Source organism: Scophthalmus maximus, chromosome 4 (genome assembly GCF_022379125.1).
Source record: "Scophthalmus maximus strain ysfricsl-2021 chromosome 4, ASM2237912v1, whole genome shotgun sequence".
In the NCBI taxonomy this organism is placed as follows: Eukaryota; Metazoa; Chordata; class Actinopteri; order Pleuronectiformes; family Scophthalmidae; genus Scophthalmus; species Scophthalmus maximus.
In genome coordinates, this window is record NC_061518.1 from 7,001,927 (window position 1) to 7,023,195 (window position 21,269).

Genomic DNA, 21,269 nt, shown 5'->3' on the forward strand with positions numbered 1-21,269 from the left:
TGCCAACACAAAACAACACACCACACAGATCAGGCCGCTCAGTAAATGCTTATGGTATGTTCATATCATATTAGATGAAAGGAAAAGAAATTTAAAATAAATTAAAAATAAAGAAATGTGCACTGCTTACATATATCATTTACAAATGATCTTTGGCTGATGTTAGGCGTCTATATTTGCTTTGTTTTAGGCAGTAATAAGGTCATTCAGAAAATAAAATATAACGCTATAAAAGTTGATCATATGAACTTGATGATGCTCGCATACAAGACTGACAAATACTTTTTATAAGAGAGTTTTCTCTGCAAATTCTCTGGCAAATACTTATTGTTCATTTCACACGAGGTAAGGCCTGGAAAGTGATGTGAATCATATGCCGGCACCTTTAAGGATGTTTGCCCACTCGTATGTCGACAGATCACCATCAATCAAATATGATCAAACCTCATCTGAACAGTCCTGAAGCTTTTAAATAATAAACTCTCACCTAGACTTAATGTAATGGACAAACAACGTTTTCAAAGGACTTGTATACATTCAATTATCCAATTTTTTTCATACACAACTCCATCCCTTGTGGCACTTGAGTTTGTAATGTACACCAAAATCTTAAACTTTGCCACTTTTGCATCAACAATATGTAGAAAATAATGTTCATTAGCTTTTAAAATAAAAGATTTAAGTGCCATTAAAAAAACCTTTACAACTCCTTTTTGAAAAACATTATATTTTAATACAATAGCACTTAGTTTGGCACCGAACATACAGTAAATACAAGTTCACATTGAGAAATGCTGAAGCCTCGTGGAGAAACCAGAGTTGTAGCTGGAAACTGCTCCTGCAACAAAAAACAGAAGACAAATGTCATTAGTTACTGTTGAACTACAGGTATTAACATAACAAATGTCATATTATATATCACTGCTGAGCCATGCAAATACAGAATTCTTAGGCCAGACAATAACTGAAATCATCTTCAGTTAGTGATTGTGTTATAGATTGTGTCATGTTCTTACCTTGGCGTGAAATTGAGTAATAGATATTGAGTTACCTTACCAATCCAAGATTCAAAATAAAAATTATTGAAAGTAGGAATTTTGCAGGAATGTTTGCTCTTTAGGGGAAGAGGAAGGTTTTTTTTGTTTTCTTTGAAATGGTCTTTTTCAGCTCTTTTTAGAGTCTGTTTTTTTTTTCCACTGCCACATTTTCTTTTTTTGGATCTTTTCTTTTCTTTTTTTGTTGTTTTTTGGCAGGATATTTTCAGACCATTTCAATTCTTTATTTTTTTGTACAATCCAAAGTAAAGCCAAGAACTGAGAAGCCAAGCGTTCATACAAATCATTTAAACCCAGACATAAAATATTTACACATGAGCATTTAAGTCAACGCTAATACTTTTCTGCAAAAAGCTACCGTCTGTCACACAGTTAAATTACAATTGGTTTTGTTTTCTTCAACTGAGAGCTCAACAAAGATGATCAGGTGTCACGTGTCCAGACAAACTATTTGTGTTTTGTGAACCAAAATTAAGAAAGAAAGAAAAAAATCTACTTCTATATTAAGAGCATTAAAAAATTCACCATTGTTGCATCTGGTACATACATTAAAATTAATCAAACTCACACATTTGTTCTTTTGCAAGTTACATATTTGTGAGGAGAAAAAAACAAACAAGTCTAGCCAAAAATGAAATGTGCCTTGTTGATTTCTAAACAGGCATTGAACTATGAAGTTGCTGGATTGTTGCTTGTTTTCCACACCGGGGCAACCGAGGGACGAGCATCCCGCTGATCTTCATCTGCGCCAGGAGCGTGGCTCATTGTCATCCTCTTCCTCATCGTCATCCTGCAACAGCGCGTCGTCACTCAGTGACTCTTCTGGGTACTGATAAGGAGGAGTTAAAAAAAGGGATTAATGTTCTCTACAGTGAAAAGACCTTTAAATTTGAGCACCATCAGCACTTCAACTGAGAATTTCATTTTGACTTTGTAAACATGTGGTGTAGTGTAAGTTGAGAGTACAAGTGGTCATGCAAAGGTCACATGAAAACAATTCCTTTTGTATGGTGTAATGGCTCCCTCTTGTGTTCTCCAATTGTAAAAACGACACTGCTGCACAAGCTTCACTGAAAAGTTATCTGACCGCTAGAGAATATCTGTATATATCCCCACTAAAGTAAATACTTTTGTGTGAATCTTAATATCAGCATAGGATGGAATAAGATCAATCCTGCCTGACCTTCCACCTTGAAAACCCATCACCTTTACAGAGAACCAAGGACACAAAAATCATCAATCCTATCAGCTTTTATGAAGACAAAAGTGAGAAATGTCCACGAACCTCATCCTCTTCAGGTTCTGCCTCGTCTGCATCCGCAGCACTGAGGGCCATGACAGGCTTATGCCACGACAGGCGTAAAGTCTGGTTGTTGAATCTCACTCCGTGAATAGCCGCCTACAGGAAGACGACACAGAGAGCAAAGTGAGTCAGGTGTCGTGAAAATAACATACTCGGCCGTTAGATCCTTGTGCTCCGGCCAAAAACAATACAACCCAGGGGTAAAAAATGTTGGGGGAAATCCAGAAATGCGTCACCTGCTCAGCCTCTGTTCTCGTCCTGAATGTGATGACTGCAGACAGGTTGTTTTCATCCATCTGGCAATCTTCGATCTCTCCAAATTGCTTCAAAGTCATGAACACACACAACATTTTGCTCACTTTACAAAACACGCTCAACCCTGTGCGACTGTGGGAAGAAACTCTTCTGCGTCTTCTGTTACTGCGAGTGACTGGTGAGGTTGTGACAAAACAAATCTCAAGTGACTGGGTGTTTCTCTACGAGTTCTCATTCTCACCGTTGCATTAAAATTGAGTTTACACAACCGGCGATCATATCACAGCTGTTAAAAGTTTACTCCATGACGTCATACAAGTAGTCGTCACCTCTGGCTTTTTTCTATCACTAGTTTTCACTGTTTGCAGAATTAATCTAATTGTTCCTTTAAAAAGGTCATACTGGTTCAATTGTGGACATCAAAATCTCCGTTACTCAGTAGTGTTTAAGGCCGACTTACAGCAAAGTGTGGCAGCAAGTCCACACAGTTCGCTTCGGTGAAACCAGAAATCGCCAGTGCTCGCGGCCGATGGTCCACGACGGCGTGCAGCGACGCGCCTCTTCCCCGTCCTCTGGAGCCCCGCCCCCGGGCCCTGGGGGCACCGCGGCCCCGAGCTTGGACCCCGCGGCCTCGTCCTGGTGACAGGAGTCCTCTTTTAGCTGCCTGGATTTCAAAAACAATAAAACAGGAATGGAAGGTTATCAATCTCCTATCTTGAAATACATAATCAGAGATGAAACTCAAGACAGATCATTTGAAGTTGAGCACAAGTGCCCTCAGAATGGCAGCTGAGTAAGTAGCGGAAGTAGGACAGTTTTGTCTTTTCAAGGTCAAGTTAATACCTCGATTTGCATCTGGGTGTACTTGATCTTCAACAAAGCCGTGTCCTCTCCAGCCTGAGTCTTCTTGTACAGGTCCAGCTCTGCATCCAGCAGATCCTTCTGTGCCTGAGGAATATGAATAACTCGCATCAGGAGAGTCATCAACAGTGTGAGACGGAAAGTAAGAAGTCAAAAGCAACTGGAGAAAAACTTTGACTTGGCACTTTTAGATTGACAAAGGATTACAGGAAAAATAAAAGCTGATTAAATACAAACCTTGAGCTATATAAGCATATGGTATGTATAACAAGTGAGGAACAACTGTTTTCTTAATATACAAAGTGAACTGAAAAACAAAATTCAAAAGTTTGAATAAAGAAAAAATCGAAACAATAACACAATCTCTCTTGTTTCGATCAGTAGGATTGTTGGACGGCGGTAAATGGGAGAAAACTCTTACCTGGGCCTTGCTCTTAGCTGCGCGTAGTTGCGGGTTGTTTCCGCTCGAGATTCCCTTGATCTCCTCTTGGAGTTTGGTGATGCTCTTGGTTAACATGCCCAACGTTTCCATGATCTTGGCTTTGTCCTCTGCCTTCATTGCTTTGTTCTTCTCAAGTTTGGATATCAGGAGCTGCGGAGGACACGAGCAGAAAAACAAAGAGAGAATCGCAGGTTTAGCCTCCTTCCCAGAAAGATTGAATCATTCACTTTTGTAAAGAAAGGTTTCAGAATCTAACAGTTGCACTGGACATTTGATTATGAGAAATGTATAAAACTCTCTTTTTCAAAGGATCTTACCTTCTGCGTCTCAATGTGCTTCTCCAATATTTCCTGTTTCTTCTTCCGAACATCCTGCTGTAGTCTTAGGGCTTCCTGTGAAAGGGATTATTATGTTCTTAGTATGAGAATATTTATTGCTTCCTTTTCTATTGCTTGCTTTACATCTGAATATCTCCCCCTCTCTATTTTCCCACTATTCCTTCCATTTCTCCTCTCACCTGTTTCTTCTTCAGGGCTTCTTCTGAGGTTTTCTGGGCTGCCTTCAGGGCGACGGGGTTGTACACCGTTTTTGTGAGGCCCATAGACGTTGAAAACACCTGAAAAGGGCAGAAAAGTGACAACACAAAATTGACACCACTTTAAATAGAAGGATGGAAATTCCAAGAAAGAGAAACTCTGAACGAACAGAATAACCTACTTTTTCAACAGGAGATGCTGGTTTGGAAGAAAATCCCAAACGGTCCTTCACTGACACTTTAGACGGATTCTGCATCAAAGGAGAGAAAGGATTCTGTTCATACACACCTTTTCCGGATTTTGACAAGTATATGCAAAAACCCTCGACACCATCGCACTCACCTGAGAGGCTACACTGGAATCTTGGGAGGGCTCGGAGTTTGCAGGTAACATTGGTCCGAGGCGATCTTTGACTGACTGCTTCAGAGAAGTGGCTGAGGGCAGCTGAACGACAGATGCGTTAATCAAATTACTTCAGGATTAATGATTAAATAAGATGCTGTCAGACAATAATACATATGTTTAATCCTCCAGTTTCTTGTAAATGTAGTTTCTAAATTCTCCTCTCCATTTGTAAAGCTGAACTACAAATTTCAACAAGCTATTGTATGAAGTAACTTGGCCAGTGGTATATAAGTAGTATAATACGCAAACAAGCTATGAACCATTTCCAGAAATCTTCAGCAACAACTAATAAAAAGTTCAAAGTTCTATTTGATGTTTTAAGAATCATCTCTTAATTCTACTTATGCGAGTACTATCAATGTTTTTTTTGCTTGTGGTGAAACCAAACAAACCAATCATCGTCATGAATGAATATGAAATCGACTTTTACCATCGTTGGCTGTGGTTGCTGCTGCTGCTGCTGCGACTGAGACTGGCCTTGGCCCGGTCCGTCCCTCCCATCATCACGGAACCAGTGCACCCTGACGAAGCGGTTGTTGAGAACAGCCTCTGTGCTTTGTATAGCTCGCCTGGCCTCATCTGGAGAGGCAAACTGGATCAGGGCCCCCTCTGGGTCATTCTGGTAGGCCACCTGTTAAACAAACAAAAAAAATGGTATCTAGGGGATTTATGAAAACAGCAACAGTGTCTGTTTTAGTTCTAATCATGAGAAAATAATTTATCCAGCGTCACGTGGTTAAAGATTATGTAGTTTAAGTGATGACAGATTTTTTGTAAGCAAAGAAATTTTGCAAAGAAATGACGTCAAAAAAAGGTCATCAAAACTGATCATCATATTCTCAGGGGCAACATGACAGCTTCTCCTCAAAAGGGAGATTTTTAAAAAAAAAAAAAAAAAACAGGAGATGGCGAGTGCAAGAGAGTTGGTATTTGCACTCAAAGTTTTACTTTCATTGTAATTAGATGTTGTTAATGTTGTCAATTGCTATAAATGAATAAAATGTATTTGAACGGCACCTTTCATACAAGAAATTCAGCTCAAAAAGCATTACCAGGAAAATTACATGCACAGAGTGTTTCACTTAAGAAGACAACATGAAAGTGAATATAAGTTCGAAAACGTTGATGTAAAGATATAGGATGGAAAATAACAATTGCAGAGCACTGTAGCCACCTTGTGGCAGGAAATGATATGTTTATCAGTATCACAAAATTGGATTCTACTCAACCCTAAACTTCCAAACTGTCACAGTAAGTGAATACAATAATACACTATAACGTGGTTCAAAAACCAGTGCCTGAAAGCATTTGGATGATGGGAGTTAGTTAATGTTGAAGGACTTTTAGGTCCTCGACATTTTCTACTAGTTCCTCCAGAAATCTCGGGTTGGCTTCACACTAATCAGGTTATGCCCCAACTATTTAAAATCATAATACTGATAACTGGCTTCCAATACTCTCAGTTTTAGCGGCTTGTAAAAGTAAAGTGGACGCCAGGTGAAAAATTATAGCAAAAGTTGTGCCTTTAAAAAAATACAACATAAAAGTATAGATGTAGCCTAAGTGCAGTTACTAAGTCACAGAAGCAAATAACAAAAGATGAAATCTAAACTGGTACACAAACCAAAACTTCATAAAAATCCTGTGTCAAACTCAATGATGAAGTCGTTTTAAAAGCCCTTTACCCTCAATCATACATATTGTTCATTTACCGACAGACCATCGAAGCTGAGACTTGTCTGGCCTCTAGAACCACGTCGAGACTGACCTGCAGGTTGACGATGGTGCCAAATTTGCTGAAGTGTTCATTGAGTTTGCTGATGTTGTTGAGATCGGGGGGGATTTGCCGGACCAGCAGCTTGGTGCTGGGAGAGAACGGAGGTCTTTTGTGGAAGCCCTGGTGGTTGGGTTTGTTAAAGTTGGGTCTGGGTGGAGAAGAGAAATATTCAGAATTCAGCGGGCAAGCTGTGAAACATACCTCTGTCAAATGTGTCTAATAAATTTGCTCAAACATATTTTATCTTAAAAGGAAAAAGGGTGTCTTACTTGTCAAACCAAGGTTTCTTGGGGGGGAGGCCTCCATCGTGGGAGATAGGTGGTCTCTTCCTCGGATCAGATTCCATAACAATCCGCATGCAGTTGTTGGGAATCTTGTCTGGTGAGGGACAAATGCCAATAGGTCAGTTTTACATAACACAACTGAGCTCAAATTGTATCTATTAAAGGCAAGATATTTAAATATACATCCAAAACACAAATACAATAGCAAAGTACTGAATTATGGTATTTTCCCTGTTTGTGAATCAGCCAATTGCTATACACAGGTCAAAGGGCTAAGTGTGGTAATAGTAACGTTTACAGACAATCAATTCAAAGCTCAGATAGTTCATTTCATGTCAACAGTACCTCTCGGTGGATGGTCCATGTCCCCCATTGTGAGTCCAATCAGGTTGGGTCTCTGGGCATTGACCCGATGGCGGTAGATTGGCCTGGAGGTATTGGTGATGCTGGGAGCCTCTGGATTGTACATATCTGTCTCGTAGTTGTCTGGTCGGCAGAGAGAGGATGATGTAACCCATTTAACAGCGATGCAAAGCAGAGTAACAGTGATTCATGATTACAAAAATAAATGTGACTTCAAAAAGACATTACCAGGGTTGAAGAGTGGCACTGAGGCCTGAGGATGCGAGGGACGCATCCCAGAGGTGACAATGGTGGGGACAGAGCTTGTGATGGAATTAGGAGGCGCGTCCATGCCCGACGGTTGCAGTGGAGGAAGTGGAGGAGGGGGACCTGTGTCAGAAAGAATACTTTTTTTTTTTAGAAAAAACTAATAAAAGACCAATAACAACGACCGAGTTGCTCGCAAAAAGTTTTTAAAAATGCTTAAAAAAGATTGGAAGACTGGATGGCAATACCGAGAAATGCAATATGTGCGCAATGGATGGAAACACCAACAATTCGCTATCTTGTTTTAACTACAGAAGATGCAGCTACACTGCTAATGATGTTTGCCAATACTTTTGTAGAGTAGGAGTTTGTTAAGCCTGTACTTAGTTTAGTTCATCCTGGACCCATGTGTCATTGAAAAAATAAATGGGACATCTACCTGCAACAGGTGGTAGGCTGGGTGGAAGGGCACCTGGTGGGGGCACAGGGGGCCGCAGGTTTACAGGTGGGGGGTTCATGAGCGGTGGTGGTGGTGGGAGCCCTGGTGGTGGTGGGGCATCCACACCGGGGAGCGGCGGAGGTTGGAAGGGCAATATATTGGGCAAATTGACATCCTCCACTACAACTGGGTCACTTCCATGGTCAAAAGGACACATGTCCCCACGCATGCAGAAGCCCTTTTCTGGAAAAGACAAATGTAAATCATCAAACAAGAAATACAACAGGTCTGCAAAGTTAATGCAGACTTTTCTTACCATCATAGTCCCGGCATCGTTTTCTCGGTTGGAGGGGGGGTCCTCTGCTAAAAGGGCCCAGGTCCAATGGTTGTTCAGGCCGGAAGTCTGACCAACTCTCAGTGGTGTTGTTGCTGTGGTGATGTGTGGGGGCGATGACCGTGATGGTGCTGCTCAGTGTTGGCACGGGGAAGTGCGAAGTGGTTGCAGTGGAGACCTGGGGTGCTGCGTTGTAGCCGTCACCACTCTCTGGCCTTTCCACTCGTTCATGGTCGAACTTTAATTTTCCAGAATCTCGCTCTGTGAACGGACGAAGGCCATGTATAAAAGAAGGGACTAGAACAGTATCTTTCACATGGCAGAAGTGATGATGTGATTTAAGACTGTTGTGAAAACAACTACTTTAGATGGAAAGTAGCTGAATTTCTGCATGCTGCTTGTGACCATGTGTAAACTGCCTTAAATCATTTTATCAGGTTCTTACCTCTACTCCTGCTTGCTGACCGAGTTCTGCTGTGCGTCCGGCTTCTGCTCCGATCTCGATCCCTGTCCCTGTCCCTGTCCCTCTCTCTGTCGCGGTCTCGGAGGCGGTCCTTGCTCCAACTCCGGCTGCGGCTACGACTGTAACTGCGACCTCTCCTGCGATTGTAGCGTTCGCGGTATGAGTCCCTCCTCGGCGGGACGCGGTCGTATTCTCGCTTCCTGAAGCGATCATCTCTCTTGCGGTCATCCCCTCTCCTAAAACATTTGGATAAACAATGACATAGTAATTATCGAAAAGGTAAAGGCAAAGCTGAAGACCAAAACAAATGCCAGCGAGCAGGTGCACTAACCTGATATCTCTACCGTAGCGAGAGCTCGATTGCGGAGGGCTGTGATTCACTCGCCGAGAAAACTTCTTCTCTCGTTCTTCTTCCCTATTAGTCTGGGAAAAAAGAGGTAAACATGTAGCTTCAGATACATAACTCTATCTGTGTAGCACGTGTTGGCATCGCAGGAGAAATTACCTCGTCTTTTTTGTGCTCATCTTTCTCAACTTTGCCCAGAGAAGATGGCTGCTCTGGCGGCGGGAGGTAGCATTTGTTGTTAACGGCTTCAAACAGCTTATCCACAAATGGCTGAGTCTCTGAAAAAAAAAGAAGAAAAAAGATGAACACAAATCAAGGACATTGTTTTAATGCAGTGATAACGATTCTATTTGACACAGATCATACATATAACAAGGCTTTCGTGAAGAAGGGGACTCATTATCCCCAGTTAGTGTCTCCCACATGTGTTAAGGTCACAGGGATAAACATTTGCTTCTCTTGAGAATAATTAACCAGCCATGCTTCATGTTTACTTCTCTTGTTAGACGTGTGGATTCAACCAAGATAGTTTAACAGGATTCACAAATACCAACATAACAGCGATACATGTTTAATATGTGGGCAAAAAGAAGAAGAAGAAGAAGAAGACGGGATTAATCACCTTTCTGTAGAAATACATCCAACTGGTCGATACACAGGGCTTTAAGTTCCTTTTCACTTTTATCCTTCTTCACCAGAGCAACAACATACTTTGCGAGGGCAGAGGGGTCTGCATCACAGCTGGCATTGAGATGACAAGACACACGGATTTAAAACATGAAAAGAGGGGCTGTGGATAAGTTGTCTGGGAAGAAAACAGCTGTGCGGACGGAAGCCACCGTTACTTACATGGGCTCGAGGGTTTCAGACAGCCATGTTTTCAAGGCATCGAGGTTTTCAATGATCATTTTAGATGCAGCCGAACTTCCCCCTCCACCGCGGTGTCTGTCGCGTACTCGTCCAAAGGGGAAGCAGACACTTGGGTTGAGCTTCGGCGTCGCCGGTGCTGGAACGCGACGTTAGCTAACAACTTAGCCGAGTGGACGTTAGCTACGTGAGCTAGCTAGCTAGCTAGCCGCGGTCGCTTCCAGGCCCCAGGCGTGCTGCTCGATTCCCCAACTCTCGTGCTACGTATGTCACGGAAGTGTGCATGGAGCGAGTCTACTGCTTTGTTTTTCAACGTTCGACCAACCAACTCTGAATGTTGTGAACTGTTTCGACCTGAACGCGAGTGCGCGTCCACGCTTGACTTACACACTTTATCCCCCTCGCACAAGCTATCGTGCCATGGGGACTATTTACTTCCGCTTTTGTTCTCGTCGGTAAACTATCGCGAGAGTCAGGCTGACGTCACAAAACTCCAGGAGGAGGATCACAGCAAAACAAATGCACGACGAGCGAGATTGGACAACCAATCACGTCGCGAGAGCACGGCCTCGACCTTAGACCCAACAATAAATGAAACAATAGAGCATGTTATGTTGCACTGTCAAAAATATGAGCAAGAAAGAAGGCATCTGATTCAAAAATCTCAGAAAGGAAAAAGTACAATTTAATCTATACTGTACTACAAAAGAACACAAATGAGTGTTATCAAGTCATAGGTAGATAGATAGATAGATAGTTACCTTATTTATTCCAAGCTGGGAAATTCCGGTGTAACAGTAGCACATTTCACACAGCACACAAAATATATACAATATATACACAAACAAATGTAAAAAGAATATACGAATTGCAAAAATATAGAGAATTAGAATATTAATAGTAGGAATAGTGCAGTAGTACAATCAGTTACCAGTAGAGTGCAGAGGAACATGGTAACATGAACACGGTAACATTTCAGTATCTTAGACAAACACATGTCATTGAGAAGATATATGGTTGTTTTTTGGGGGGGGGGGGGTTTTGGGGGGGGGGGGGGGGGGGGGTTTGCTTATTTTGTATTTGTTCGTTAATTATTATTTTTTGTTTGTGTCTTTGGTCAATTTTTATTTTATATAGTAAATAATAGCGATGCTGGGCCACACTCTGGCGGTAATGCTTCAATTTGTTGTTTGCCAACTGCCAAAAAAACCCAGAAGAAGAGCTATAGACCCTTACCACAAAAAGTTACTTTTAACAAACAAAGTGAAAAGAAGTCTAATTCAAGTTGATCCATAGATTTTACCCTATTGCATATTTTTTTAAAAAAATGACGTGTGACGATGTAAATTGTAAATTTTCTGTGGATTGCACTTTCTCTCATTTAGTTTTGTGAACTTTGCATTTAAACTGCGGGAAGATGTAAACACTTTTATAGTTCCAACAACATTTTCTCTGGCTTTGCTTTTTTACTATAAAAATAATATGTTTGGTTGTTTGTTGAGGAATGCGTTTTTCCTCATCAATCTGTTCTTGCATCTTGCCAAATTCCACATCCATAAATGAAGATTCACAAACATAAACCCCCATTTATTTGTGTTCATGAAGGAAATGGAGCAGTACATCTCACTAATTTCCCCTGTACAAAACAAAGAAACAATTAATGTATGCAATATGTTGAATGTCTTAACATGATTATTCCTGTACTATCTTCTTAGAGACATTTCATGTAATACAAATATCCATTCTATCTACATGGCATGTGATATTTTTGAACCGTAAGTATACTAAAATACAGATACAAATACATATTTGCCTATCCCTGTTTTTTTTTCTTTCCATTGCTCTTGGTTTGCTGTAGTTATACATGTATGAAACTGTGGCTTTGTAATGTTCTACCTTTGATACACAGCTGATACTGACACTCATTGACACTGACAGTATTTTGGACAACACACAACATCTTTAATACAGTCAAAAGGTGCAGATACACAAAAGAGCAGATACATACAGAGACTTTTCCTCGATGCAGTATGATCCTTCAAAATGACCCAATCCAACAACGACTTGTCTCTTCTCCTCGCAAAACAAACTGTTCTGTAACATTCACTTTCCTTCTCAGTAAAACCCACAATGTAACTCATGTTCTGGTAAAACACTAGTATTCACACAAACGGCATTGAAAACAAAATTACTAAACTTTATTTTTTTTTGTCCAAACATATGTGAACAAATAGAGATACATTTTCACTAGCTAAAAATATTAACTTTATAGTGGTTCATTCATAAACTCACAGGACAATTAAATTCCTTTCATATTCAAAAGTTAATTTTTCTTACAAATATATATGTTTAAATTATGTTTGGATTAAAGTAATGTAATGCCACTCTAGTGATTAAACACTCTGTTGTTTATAGAAAAAAAACAACCTGGTAAGATATTGTGGTTTGCAACACAAAGAAAGCATTAGCATCAAATAAAGCTCATTATATACATTCCTATGAAACAGATCATTTTCAGTACATTCATGGTTGACCTTCAACATTACCAGTGATATGATTTGTCAAAATTAAGAACAGTGTGTTCATGTTATAATGTGTGTATACACAACCAAATGTATAATGTGTAATGTGTGTATAAACACATTATTCACTAATGTTATAATGTGTAACAAACATGCATGCATTGTAACAGAAAAGGATATGATATGATAAGTACATTGATTATAGTTCATGTTTCCACTCACTATTTTGAATAGGATGAATGGAGGAGTAACAGCCCAAACAAACTGCAGTGGTTTTTACTAAATACAAACTGTATAAATATACGAAAAACACGTTTTTAACATCACATCATTGGTCCAGAACTATTTCTGTGCCCTGACATTAGTATCTAAAAAGCACTTTGAAAACATTCAGTATGGTAGACCTAATGTAGACGAGTCGGCATCTAGTTTTCCCTGTCGATGAACTGCAGGTGAATGGGAGCAGCGGGGCAGAGTAGGCCGTGGGTTTTCGCGTTGACGTCAGCAGTGAGGGGAGACTGGCAAATGCGGAACCTTTGAATGAGCTGCACAAAGAGCAAAAACACAGAGGTGTCCATCATATTGTGTAACCTGTTTTTATGGTGACACATTTATCTGTGAGTACATCGGTATGACTGAAGATGCTTCGTGGCACAGCAGGGAACTCAAACATCCGGAAATGGTCAGAGCCATTTGTTTCCACTGTTCTTATTATGATGATTCAAGGCTTTTATTTTTATTTGTTGTTGAAAGTGTATGAGCAGCATTCTGGACGTAATTTATACTGTATCCCTTTATGGTGTCTTTTGGGGTTGAGCACACTTGTATGCATGACACAAAAACCCCCCAAAAATATGAATTGCTATAAGTTAATGTATTTATAGTCTTTATGTCTGAAGACAAAATTTTGAATGTGCGTGCACCCAAGAGTGGGTATCTCCCCTACCCTCGTGAGGGCTAGATGCATCTCCAGCTCGGCTATTCTCCTGCCGATGCAGCTCCGGATGCCGTAGCCAAAGGGAATCGAGCCAAAGTTGTCGACGCGATCGGTGTAGTCTTTCCGAATCCAGCGTTGTGGACAGAAGTCTAACGCATCGGCAAAGCTCTCTTCCTCCAAAGATGTGCTGTAGTGACACAGGGCCAGCTGAGTCTACGCACAGAAGGAAAAAAAATTGCCAGTGGTGTAATGAAAACTGCTGGGCCATTGTACAGCAGAGAGAAAGAGACTGATGTATGAGTAATGCAAGGTCGTGTTACATCTGGTTCCACTGAAATGCTTTTGGCTCACTCTTATGGCAATACTTTTTTTTTTTCTGCATGCACAAACACACTCCAGAAGGCTCGCATCTATTATGTCTCTATCAGGCTTACCCCTTTGGGGATGAAGTATCCACCCACCACCAAGTCATCCTGGGTAATCCGTCCGTTGCCTGGGAGAACCGGAAACAGCCTGCCCCCAGGGAGGAATGGACAAAGACTTATTCAACAGCACTGCACATTGAAAAACAGCATAAAAGATATGCACGCGAACTTGCGGACCAAAGGCAGGGACAGATTCTCAAAGTGGATTAAAACTGTAGACAAACCAACTTAACTAACGAGAAAACAGCAAGAGAATTAAAGAAATAAAATAAACGTGACAGTTAAAAAAGTCGCCGCAGTCTCCACCTGAGAGTCTCTTTGACCAGCCCTTTGATAAGAGGCATATGCTGGATATCTTCAGCTGTGGCCACTGCTCCAGGTCCCAGAGTCCTCGTCACCTCCGTATAGATCTGCTGCTGTACATGAGGGTGACGTGCCAACAGGTAGCTGGCCCACGAAAGAGTGAAGGAGGTCTAGGGGGATAGAAGAAAGGGGTATATTTTCATAAAAAGCAGTAGTACAAGATGAGTACAGTTCTTTAGCTTTTCCACTAAATCCCTGCAGAGATGTGGCCTTTGCGGATGTTTTGCAACAGGTTTGACTTTGCCTGCAGCTCAAGCTGATACAAGAGTTTTTCCGCTGTGTTGCATAAGTGTTGGGAAACAGCGAGGGGCTTTGAGGGAGAGGGGGCTGATTCCACGTGCTGAGAAGACGCTCTGGTCCCGTCCTCCAGCTGCAATCTCAGCCCTTTATCCCGAGGTGTTACATCACCGGTACTCGTCTACTCTCATTCAATTATAACTTGATTACATCCACTCAGCTGCGTCACATGGGGATTCCTTCGTTAAACCGATGTATCCACTCGCAGCTTGGACTCCCTCTCCCGGCACTTCCGACACATCTCGTGCTTTCCCCCTTCTCATTGGACACGCCCTGACTATTTTTCTTTTCCTCTTTCCTTCATTTCACCCGACCTGCTCATTTCAGTCACCCCCCTGTTCTCAATTGACCTTCCTTTTCTCTGACTCACTTTGCTGACATTTAAATTTCACTGACGTGGGCAGATTGGAAAATGATATGAAAATGGTTGACACCTTTCCTGTGTTTACACAATCTTTAAACACTGTACTATGTCTCATTGTCCAAGCGCACATCTTATTTAGTTTTCCTGCTATCCTGTCTATCGTTCCTCTTCAGTTTTCCACCCATGCATTTAATGACATACGGATATCAGAGCAAACGTCAAACTGAATAGAGCTCAGTGTATCGTCCCTTGTATATGCCCCACCGTCCTTTTCGCTGTCGCGTCCTCTACCTCCCTCTTCCCCTACTCTTCCTCAGACTCCCCCCTCCCGCTCTCTCGTCTCCCTCTCCCCATCTTACCAACTTGCTCCTGATTAACCCCAGCTGGCACAGACGCCGGCAACACCTCGGACAAAGCCCGACAGGAATCATATGACAAAAGCTCATCCGAACACAGCTCTACGGGGCTCGGGCCTCTCCCCTCCATCCCCACACATCATCCATTGTACACCCAAATCTTTTTGTCCTCCTCCTTCCCCACTCCAATCCCCCAATCATTGCTTTTTCATCACGGCGTCCCTCCACCTCAGGCCCACAACCATCACTCGTGGCCCTCGTCTCACCTCTGCCCAGACTGTGCTATAACTCTGGCTGTGGCTAACATGTCTTGACAGCTCCTGTGTGTGCTGAGCAAAGGCAAATGCACCAAGGGGTCAGGTAGTGGCTCAGCGAAGTCCACCCCCTACCAGGACGTGGCCGTTGCAACAAGTTCAACGAAAACACACACACACCCTTTCATCCCATGGCCCCTAGCTCAGCACAAAACACTCCACACCCATAATTCTTATTAATCTGACAGTACCCCAAACAAATTAGGCAGCAACTGCCCACTTGTGCTCACAGTAACGCGTGAAGTGTGAAACAGCTGGATGATCTTTCTTAGCGGGTACTGTGCATTAGCAGGCAACATTTTGACTGAACATTTTCAGGTTAATTTAAAATATGTTCCACTCCAGTTGAACTGTGTCGAGTGGGTGTGAGGAGACAGACCGAGGCGCTGGCCACGAAAAAGTAACATCCTGGGTCCAAATCTGACGCAGGACCTTTGATGTAAGCCATGTGATGTTTCTTCTCCCTTCCAGTGTTTGCCCTCTCTGCAGTCTTTCATCTGCCAATTAAAAAGGTAAAAGATTTCCACAAGAAATGGTTCTCCAATAACAGCCTTAATGATTCGCAAGCGTTATTCAATTAAATTCCAATATGGAAACCGGTGAACGCACGAAACAGATGTGTTGTAGAAGAAGAAAAACACAAAGCCCTCCTATGTAGATCCTACGGACAAATGACGCGAAACTAAATATGAGTGAGAACAAGTTTGCCAGAGGGATACTGTGTAACACCCCGATTCACTGCTCTGACCTGACGCTGGCACCGCTACACAGGCACGGATGTGGCGCCAGAAACCCAACCCTTGAAACTCAACACTGACTCAGACACACACACAGACAGACACACACACACACACACACACACACACACACACACACACACGTGCGACTCCCAGTCCGCCTAAACACACCCCGCAAAGACCTCTCTGCACATATCCCATAACACACTTCTGCACAAACACAGGCGCGCACACACACACACCGTGTCGACCCCGGCCAGCAGCATCTCCGTTACGTTGGCGTAGATCTCCTCCACACTCATCTCCTTGGCGATGAGCATGTGAGTGAGCAGTCCCCCCTTCACGTCCTCTCCCTGCTCCAGCTGGGTCTTGATATCTCGGAGTCTCTTGTCAACGTGAATAAGGCCTGGGATCCCACCGGGACAGAGGAGAAGGAGGGATGAATGAAAAGGGGAGGGGGATTGTTAGGAGGAGGTGAGGGAGGATAGAGAAGAAAAGGAAAGAGAGAAGAGAGAACGGGTTATGTAACAGTGGGACCCCACACTCCCACAGTTCCTTCGGTTCAGCAGTAGAGATTTATATGCAAATCAACATTCCTTTCTATTAATGCCAGGCACATTGACCAGACCCTTGCTTTGCCATCTGTAGTTTAAGAAGTACAACTGAGAAAGCGTTATCTAACATGTTTACACTCTGCAGACATTTTACAGTGATTTTAAAAACGCATCAACTCTTTGCACTGGAGAGAGCCATTCAGGAATCCTGTGGTACAAGTGGTGATTTTCATTTGGTACTTGAGGCAACCCCCCCCCAAAAAACTTTTTAAAGTCAAAACTTCAAACAGGAAAACAAACAGGGTCACTACAGCAGTTTTACAGATTAAGCTCAGTTCATTTGGTGATCAACAGTTGTATAATGACTTCTGAGGCTCTGGTGAAGCTTGGTCGAGAGTTGATGAGGGTTTATTGGATCATTTGTGCGAGGGGACTACAAATTCGTAACAAAAGCCTTCATAGCATGCACCGTTTTTGGAGCTCGACCCTTACTTGGGACTATACGTCTCTCAGCCTCCTCTGCATCAGTTTTTCTTTTTAAAATCTGTCTCTTGCCAGTCTTGAAGTGCGGTGCTCAATCGCTGAAATATCCTTTCCAATCTGAACGCCCTGTAGTCCAGGTACTGGGCCCCATGTGGTTGAAAGGATCATATGCCGTAGTCTACTCACTGAACTTGAAGAGGCCATCCCAGGAGCTACAGAACTCCAGCCACGGTTTGGGAATGATCAGTCGGAGCCACTTGGGGATCGCCCCGGCATACATGGTTGTCTTGAAGGAGCTGAACATGAGGTTCAGTGCATCGATGTAGTCTTGCGTTTCCTTGGGAATCTCATTTTCCAAACAGCCAAGTCGGCACTCGTACAAAATGGCCGCCACGCCTGTAAAGACAAAGGGCAAGGAAGAAGTTATTTCAAGGAAAGCTGCAACAAGGATTCCTTACCCCATCATTTGTTTTTTATGCCCGAGTAACTAGAAATAGAAACGTGAGGACATCAATGGTTTGTACATTTTAGTATCCTGGCAACTTCTTTCGTTGGGACAAATCGACATTAGAGACGCTTTGGATCGTTTGTGTATTTTCATTTGTCCTGTCCATTTTCTCTTTTCCATTACCCATTTCTGTCCTCTCCGATAGCTTCACTGAACTCCGACTGCACTACCACTTTTCACAATCCATCCTGCCCCAGTTTTCAGTTCGTTCACCAAACTTCGCAGGATCTTTACCAACCTTCCATGGCATATTTGAAGAAGAGGTCATTCACGTTGAGGACAGTTGCTCCATCAGACTCCTCTGCGCGCAGAGCACAAACTCTGTTGATCAGGTCATCCACCACTTTGTTCACATCGTCAGTGAACACCGCCACGTCACGGGGACGCATGATGAGCTGCCTGAGCACGCTCCGCATCTTCAGCCACTCTTCTCCCTCACTGGAGAAAAGGGGACAAGGTCTCAGATTCCCGTTCCCATGTGTTCTCTTATTTCAAAACGGAGAATTCATAGACGTGTAGAGTTACATCAGGGATGAAAGTGGTGAAGCTGTTGAAAAACTTAAAGCACTGATGATAAATGGGGAAGCACAATATCTCAGAGGTTATAGATACATATGCTGACTATTGAGAATTAGAAGAACCAGAGGTGAGCTGATCCTGGAAATGTGGCCCAGACACACAGTTTTGTGCTGTGCCATCTACACATGTGGAAGCTCCATAATCATTTCTTTCAATCAGACTCAAAGATCAAAAAGGCCGCAGGAGACTCACGCTGAGATGAGGCCAGTGGCTCGGCCTCTCATGTCTCTGTATTCCTTCCAGGACTCCATGTTGGCTCTCTGAGGGGCCGTGCCCTCGGCCCTCAGCACCTGAGCCACCAGGTCCCGGTCTGCGATTGAGACCACCAGCTGGGGCCCAAAGCGGGACTTGAAGATTTTTCCATACTTCTTTCTGTGCTCCAGCTGTAGAGCAGTAGAGAAATTTCAGTGGACATGTGTCTTACTTTACGTGAGTTTGACCTAAATGGCTTTTGGAAATGGGGAAAAAAAAAAATTCAGCATCGATTTCACTGACCCAACTTTAAAAAAAATAAATAAATATATCAAAATGTAATTATGAAGATATACTGTGAGATTTACTCCAGGTTTTAGCTAAGAAAGGCGAATGTGTTTTAAATCTCTAAATACTTAATCCTATTTGATCGGATTACTGCAAACTAATTAAGTTAACACGGCACAGTTGAGCGGAGAAATACAGTTCATGCCAACGGTGTCAAAAACCAGTCTGTGACAACAACCTTATCTTAATTTCACCCACCATCCAAAAAATAGGCTACCTTTATTTTTCTGACTGTTACCAGTAACAGTGATTTTTTTATATTTTACTAATGTACACTATTTCCATATTATTGAGGAAGACTGCTGATGTGCCACGATATGTTTTTTGGTTTGAGCCAGTCTTGACTTTTAAAATACAGTTTTATGGGGAAACTCTTTTAGAAATACAGTAGAACGTGTGTTGATAAGCAACTGTCCAACTATTAACATCAAATGAAGGTGTTAAAAAAAAGGGCTAAACATAGTGAAATGACTTCTACTTTTACATGACAGTACGGTGGCTTGATTAAATTTACAAACAAACACAGACACAAAAATCCCCTGAACAACAATGGGTAAGGGAGACAAGGAGCGCTAATTACATTTGCATATCAACAATTAAGGAAATATGGGATGAGGGGTGTCATCACCTGACTTTCTTACAAAAGACTGGGTGTATGAGTTTGTATTAGGTTTCATAAGATTCAGTTTTAAGACTAAGTGACCATCAGGTCTGGGTGATGAATATATATCCATTGTGTCGGCAACAAGACAGAAGTTTAGTTTGAAATCCTAATGACTAATTTTCACATTTTCCACTTTTTAATTTTTGAACACTCCAAAGACTCCAGAAACCAAAGAACTTTATAACAAGATCCTCTTCTGCATGTCGTGAGGGGGGGGGGGGGCTATCAGGGTATTAACTGACTCCCTCTACAAAATTCCACGTATTGGAGTGGAACGTTAGCCCAGACCGAACCCCTGGTGCACTTTTACGCAACGGCCTGTGCCATTTTACGCATCGGATTTGGCAGACGCCTAGAACACACGAAAAGAAATAAAGCACACAGGGGGGCACCATTACCTGGATTTCGTGAATTCTGCTAAACCCGTCTCTCCAGAAGAACTCGACCAGGTTGGACACGGTGCTCGGTCCGGGCATCTCGTTCAGGGTCTTGACTGTGCCGACGTCCTCCGGTGTGATCAGCCTCTGGGGCATGGTCTCCTCTTGGGCCGCGGAGACCCCCAAAGCCTCGCTGGCCGCCGACTTGTGCAAAGCGCGCAGAGCGGAAAACAGCTGCACATTCAGCCGGTCGCCTCGAACGCTCCTCCAGGATGCCGCCCTGAGATGATTCAGCAGTGCCATTATTACAATGCCTTGTTTGGGGTTTTTTGGTGGCGTTTACCTGCGCGCAATGAAAAGTGAAGATTTATCTCGTTTTGTTTTTGCAAAGTCGAGAAGCGCAAGAGTTCAGTGCTGCAGATGCATGTTCCCTGCACGTGTGCGAGCAGCCCTCCCTGTGCGTTTCGGCACAGGAGTTGGGTGTTTTATCGAGTGTCGCTTTTGAATCGTGGCTTGTACAACCGCAGACGTGGAAGAGGATTGGATGTTCGCTCCAACAGAAGGGAGGGATGTCTCTTTATTCGGGTGTGGGCGTTTCTCCCCCCCTTAAAAAAAAAATAGCTGTTGGGTTCATTCTTTCAGTGCATTACAACGTGAAAGTGCCACAGTTATGTCACACCGATCAATCATCACCCACCCCCTCCCAACAAAAACACGTGCACACACACATTGTCTGTGATTGTGATTACACGTCGCATGGAGCCAAACTTTCATATGAGCTTTTAAGACATAAAACAATGCACAATGTGTCCCACTCCCCCGGTTCGTGTAAGCATACGGATCACCAAGCGGTTTACATCTGCACATAAGGTGGTCTGTTAATGTTTAGCAGTTGTGTTTTTCAGGGGTGATACTGATAGATGTGTGTACAGTCTGCAGAGGGAGGGTTTCTGAGAGTCTGGAGCTCGTGGAGGCACAAGATTTATGTGCATTTCTCTCAAAACCTGGCAGACAATTTTAGCCTTTCCGAAAGATAAGATGGCACTTTGGCAAATGTAAAATATTTGCACATAATTCACTTCATTGTCTCAGGGAGTATACTCATGCTTTGGGCTCAGCTTTTGTTATCTATACCCTAAAAGCATCACTATGATTAGTTTTTTTTTCTACTTGTAAGCTTGCGACTGCCTAACTATCAGAGAAAAAATGCACTGAGCTGAAAGAGTAATTTTCTAAGTTAAGAAAGATGACCAAAAGTTACAAAACTCACGAA

General features: G+C 42.6%; 2 protein-coding genes across 3 annotated transcripts; both read right to left on the reverse strand.

Annotated features, from left to right (window-relative positions):
- Window positions 1-716: 716 nt before the first annotated feature.
- rbm26 (RNA binding motif protein 26) lies at window positions 717-10,429 on the reverse strand. 2 transcript variants are annotated; one of them, XM_035628606.2, is made up of 23 exons: window positions 9,959-10,429; window positions 9,732-9,850; window positions 9,269-9,387; window positions 9,095-9,186; window positions 8,746-8,999; window positions 8,283-8,561; window positions 7,967-8,209; window positions 7,510-7,650; window positions 7,264-7,404; window positions 6,904-7,012; window positions 6,626-6,782; window positions 5,288-5,488; window positions 4,795-4,896; window positions 4,634-4,702; window positions 4,434-4,532; window positions 4,234-4,308; window positions 3,896-4,066; window positions 3,457-3,561; window positions 3,074-3,277; window positions 2,595-2,681; window positions 2,341-2,454; window positions 1,761-1,884; window positions 717-838 (listed from the first exon to the last, which is right to left on the reverse strand). In XM_035628606.2, exons 1-22 carry the CDS (start codon window positions 10,015-10,017, stop codon window positions 1,795-1,797), a joined length of 3,030 nt encoding a protein of 1,009 aa, XP_035484499.2. In that variant the 5' UTR covers window positions 10,018-10,429; the 3' UTR covers window positions 717-838; window positions 1,761-1,794. The 2 variants fall into 2 exon arrangements, with proteins under 2 accessions (XP_035484499.2, XP_035484498.2); XM_035628605.2 differs by having other exon boundaries at window positions 717-1,884; window positions 9,959-10,428.
- Window positions 10,430-11,916: 1,487 nt separating this feature from the next.
- Window positions 11,917-20,519, reverse strand: LOC118302790 (cytochrome P450 27C1). The gene is made up of 9 exons (XM_035629231.2): window positions 20,018-20,519; window positions 18,608-18,798; window positions 18,075-18,274; window positions 17,515-17,724; window positions 16,534-16,697; window positions 14,167-14,333; window positions 13,870-13,948; window positions 13,445-13,648; window positions 11,917-13,043 (listed from the first exon to the last, which is right to left on the reverse strand). The coding sequence occupies exons 1-9, from the start codon at window positions 20,297-20,299 to the stop codon at window positions 12,924-12,926; spliced, it is 1,617 nt and encodes a 538-aa protein (XP_035485124.1). The 5' UTR covers window positions 20,300-20,519; the 3' UTR covers window positions 11,917-12,923.
- Between the last annotated feature and the right edge of the window lie 750 nt (window positions 20,520-21,269).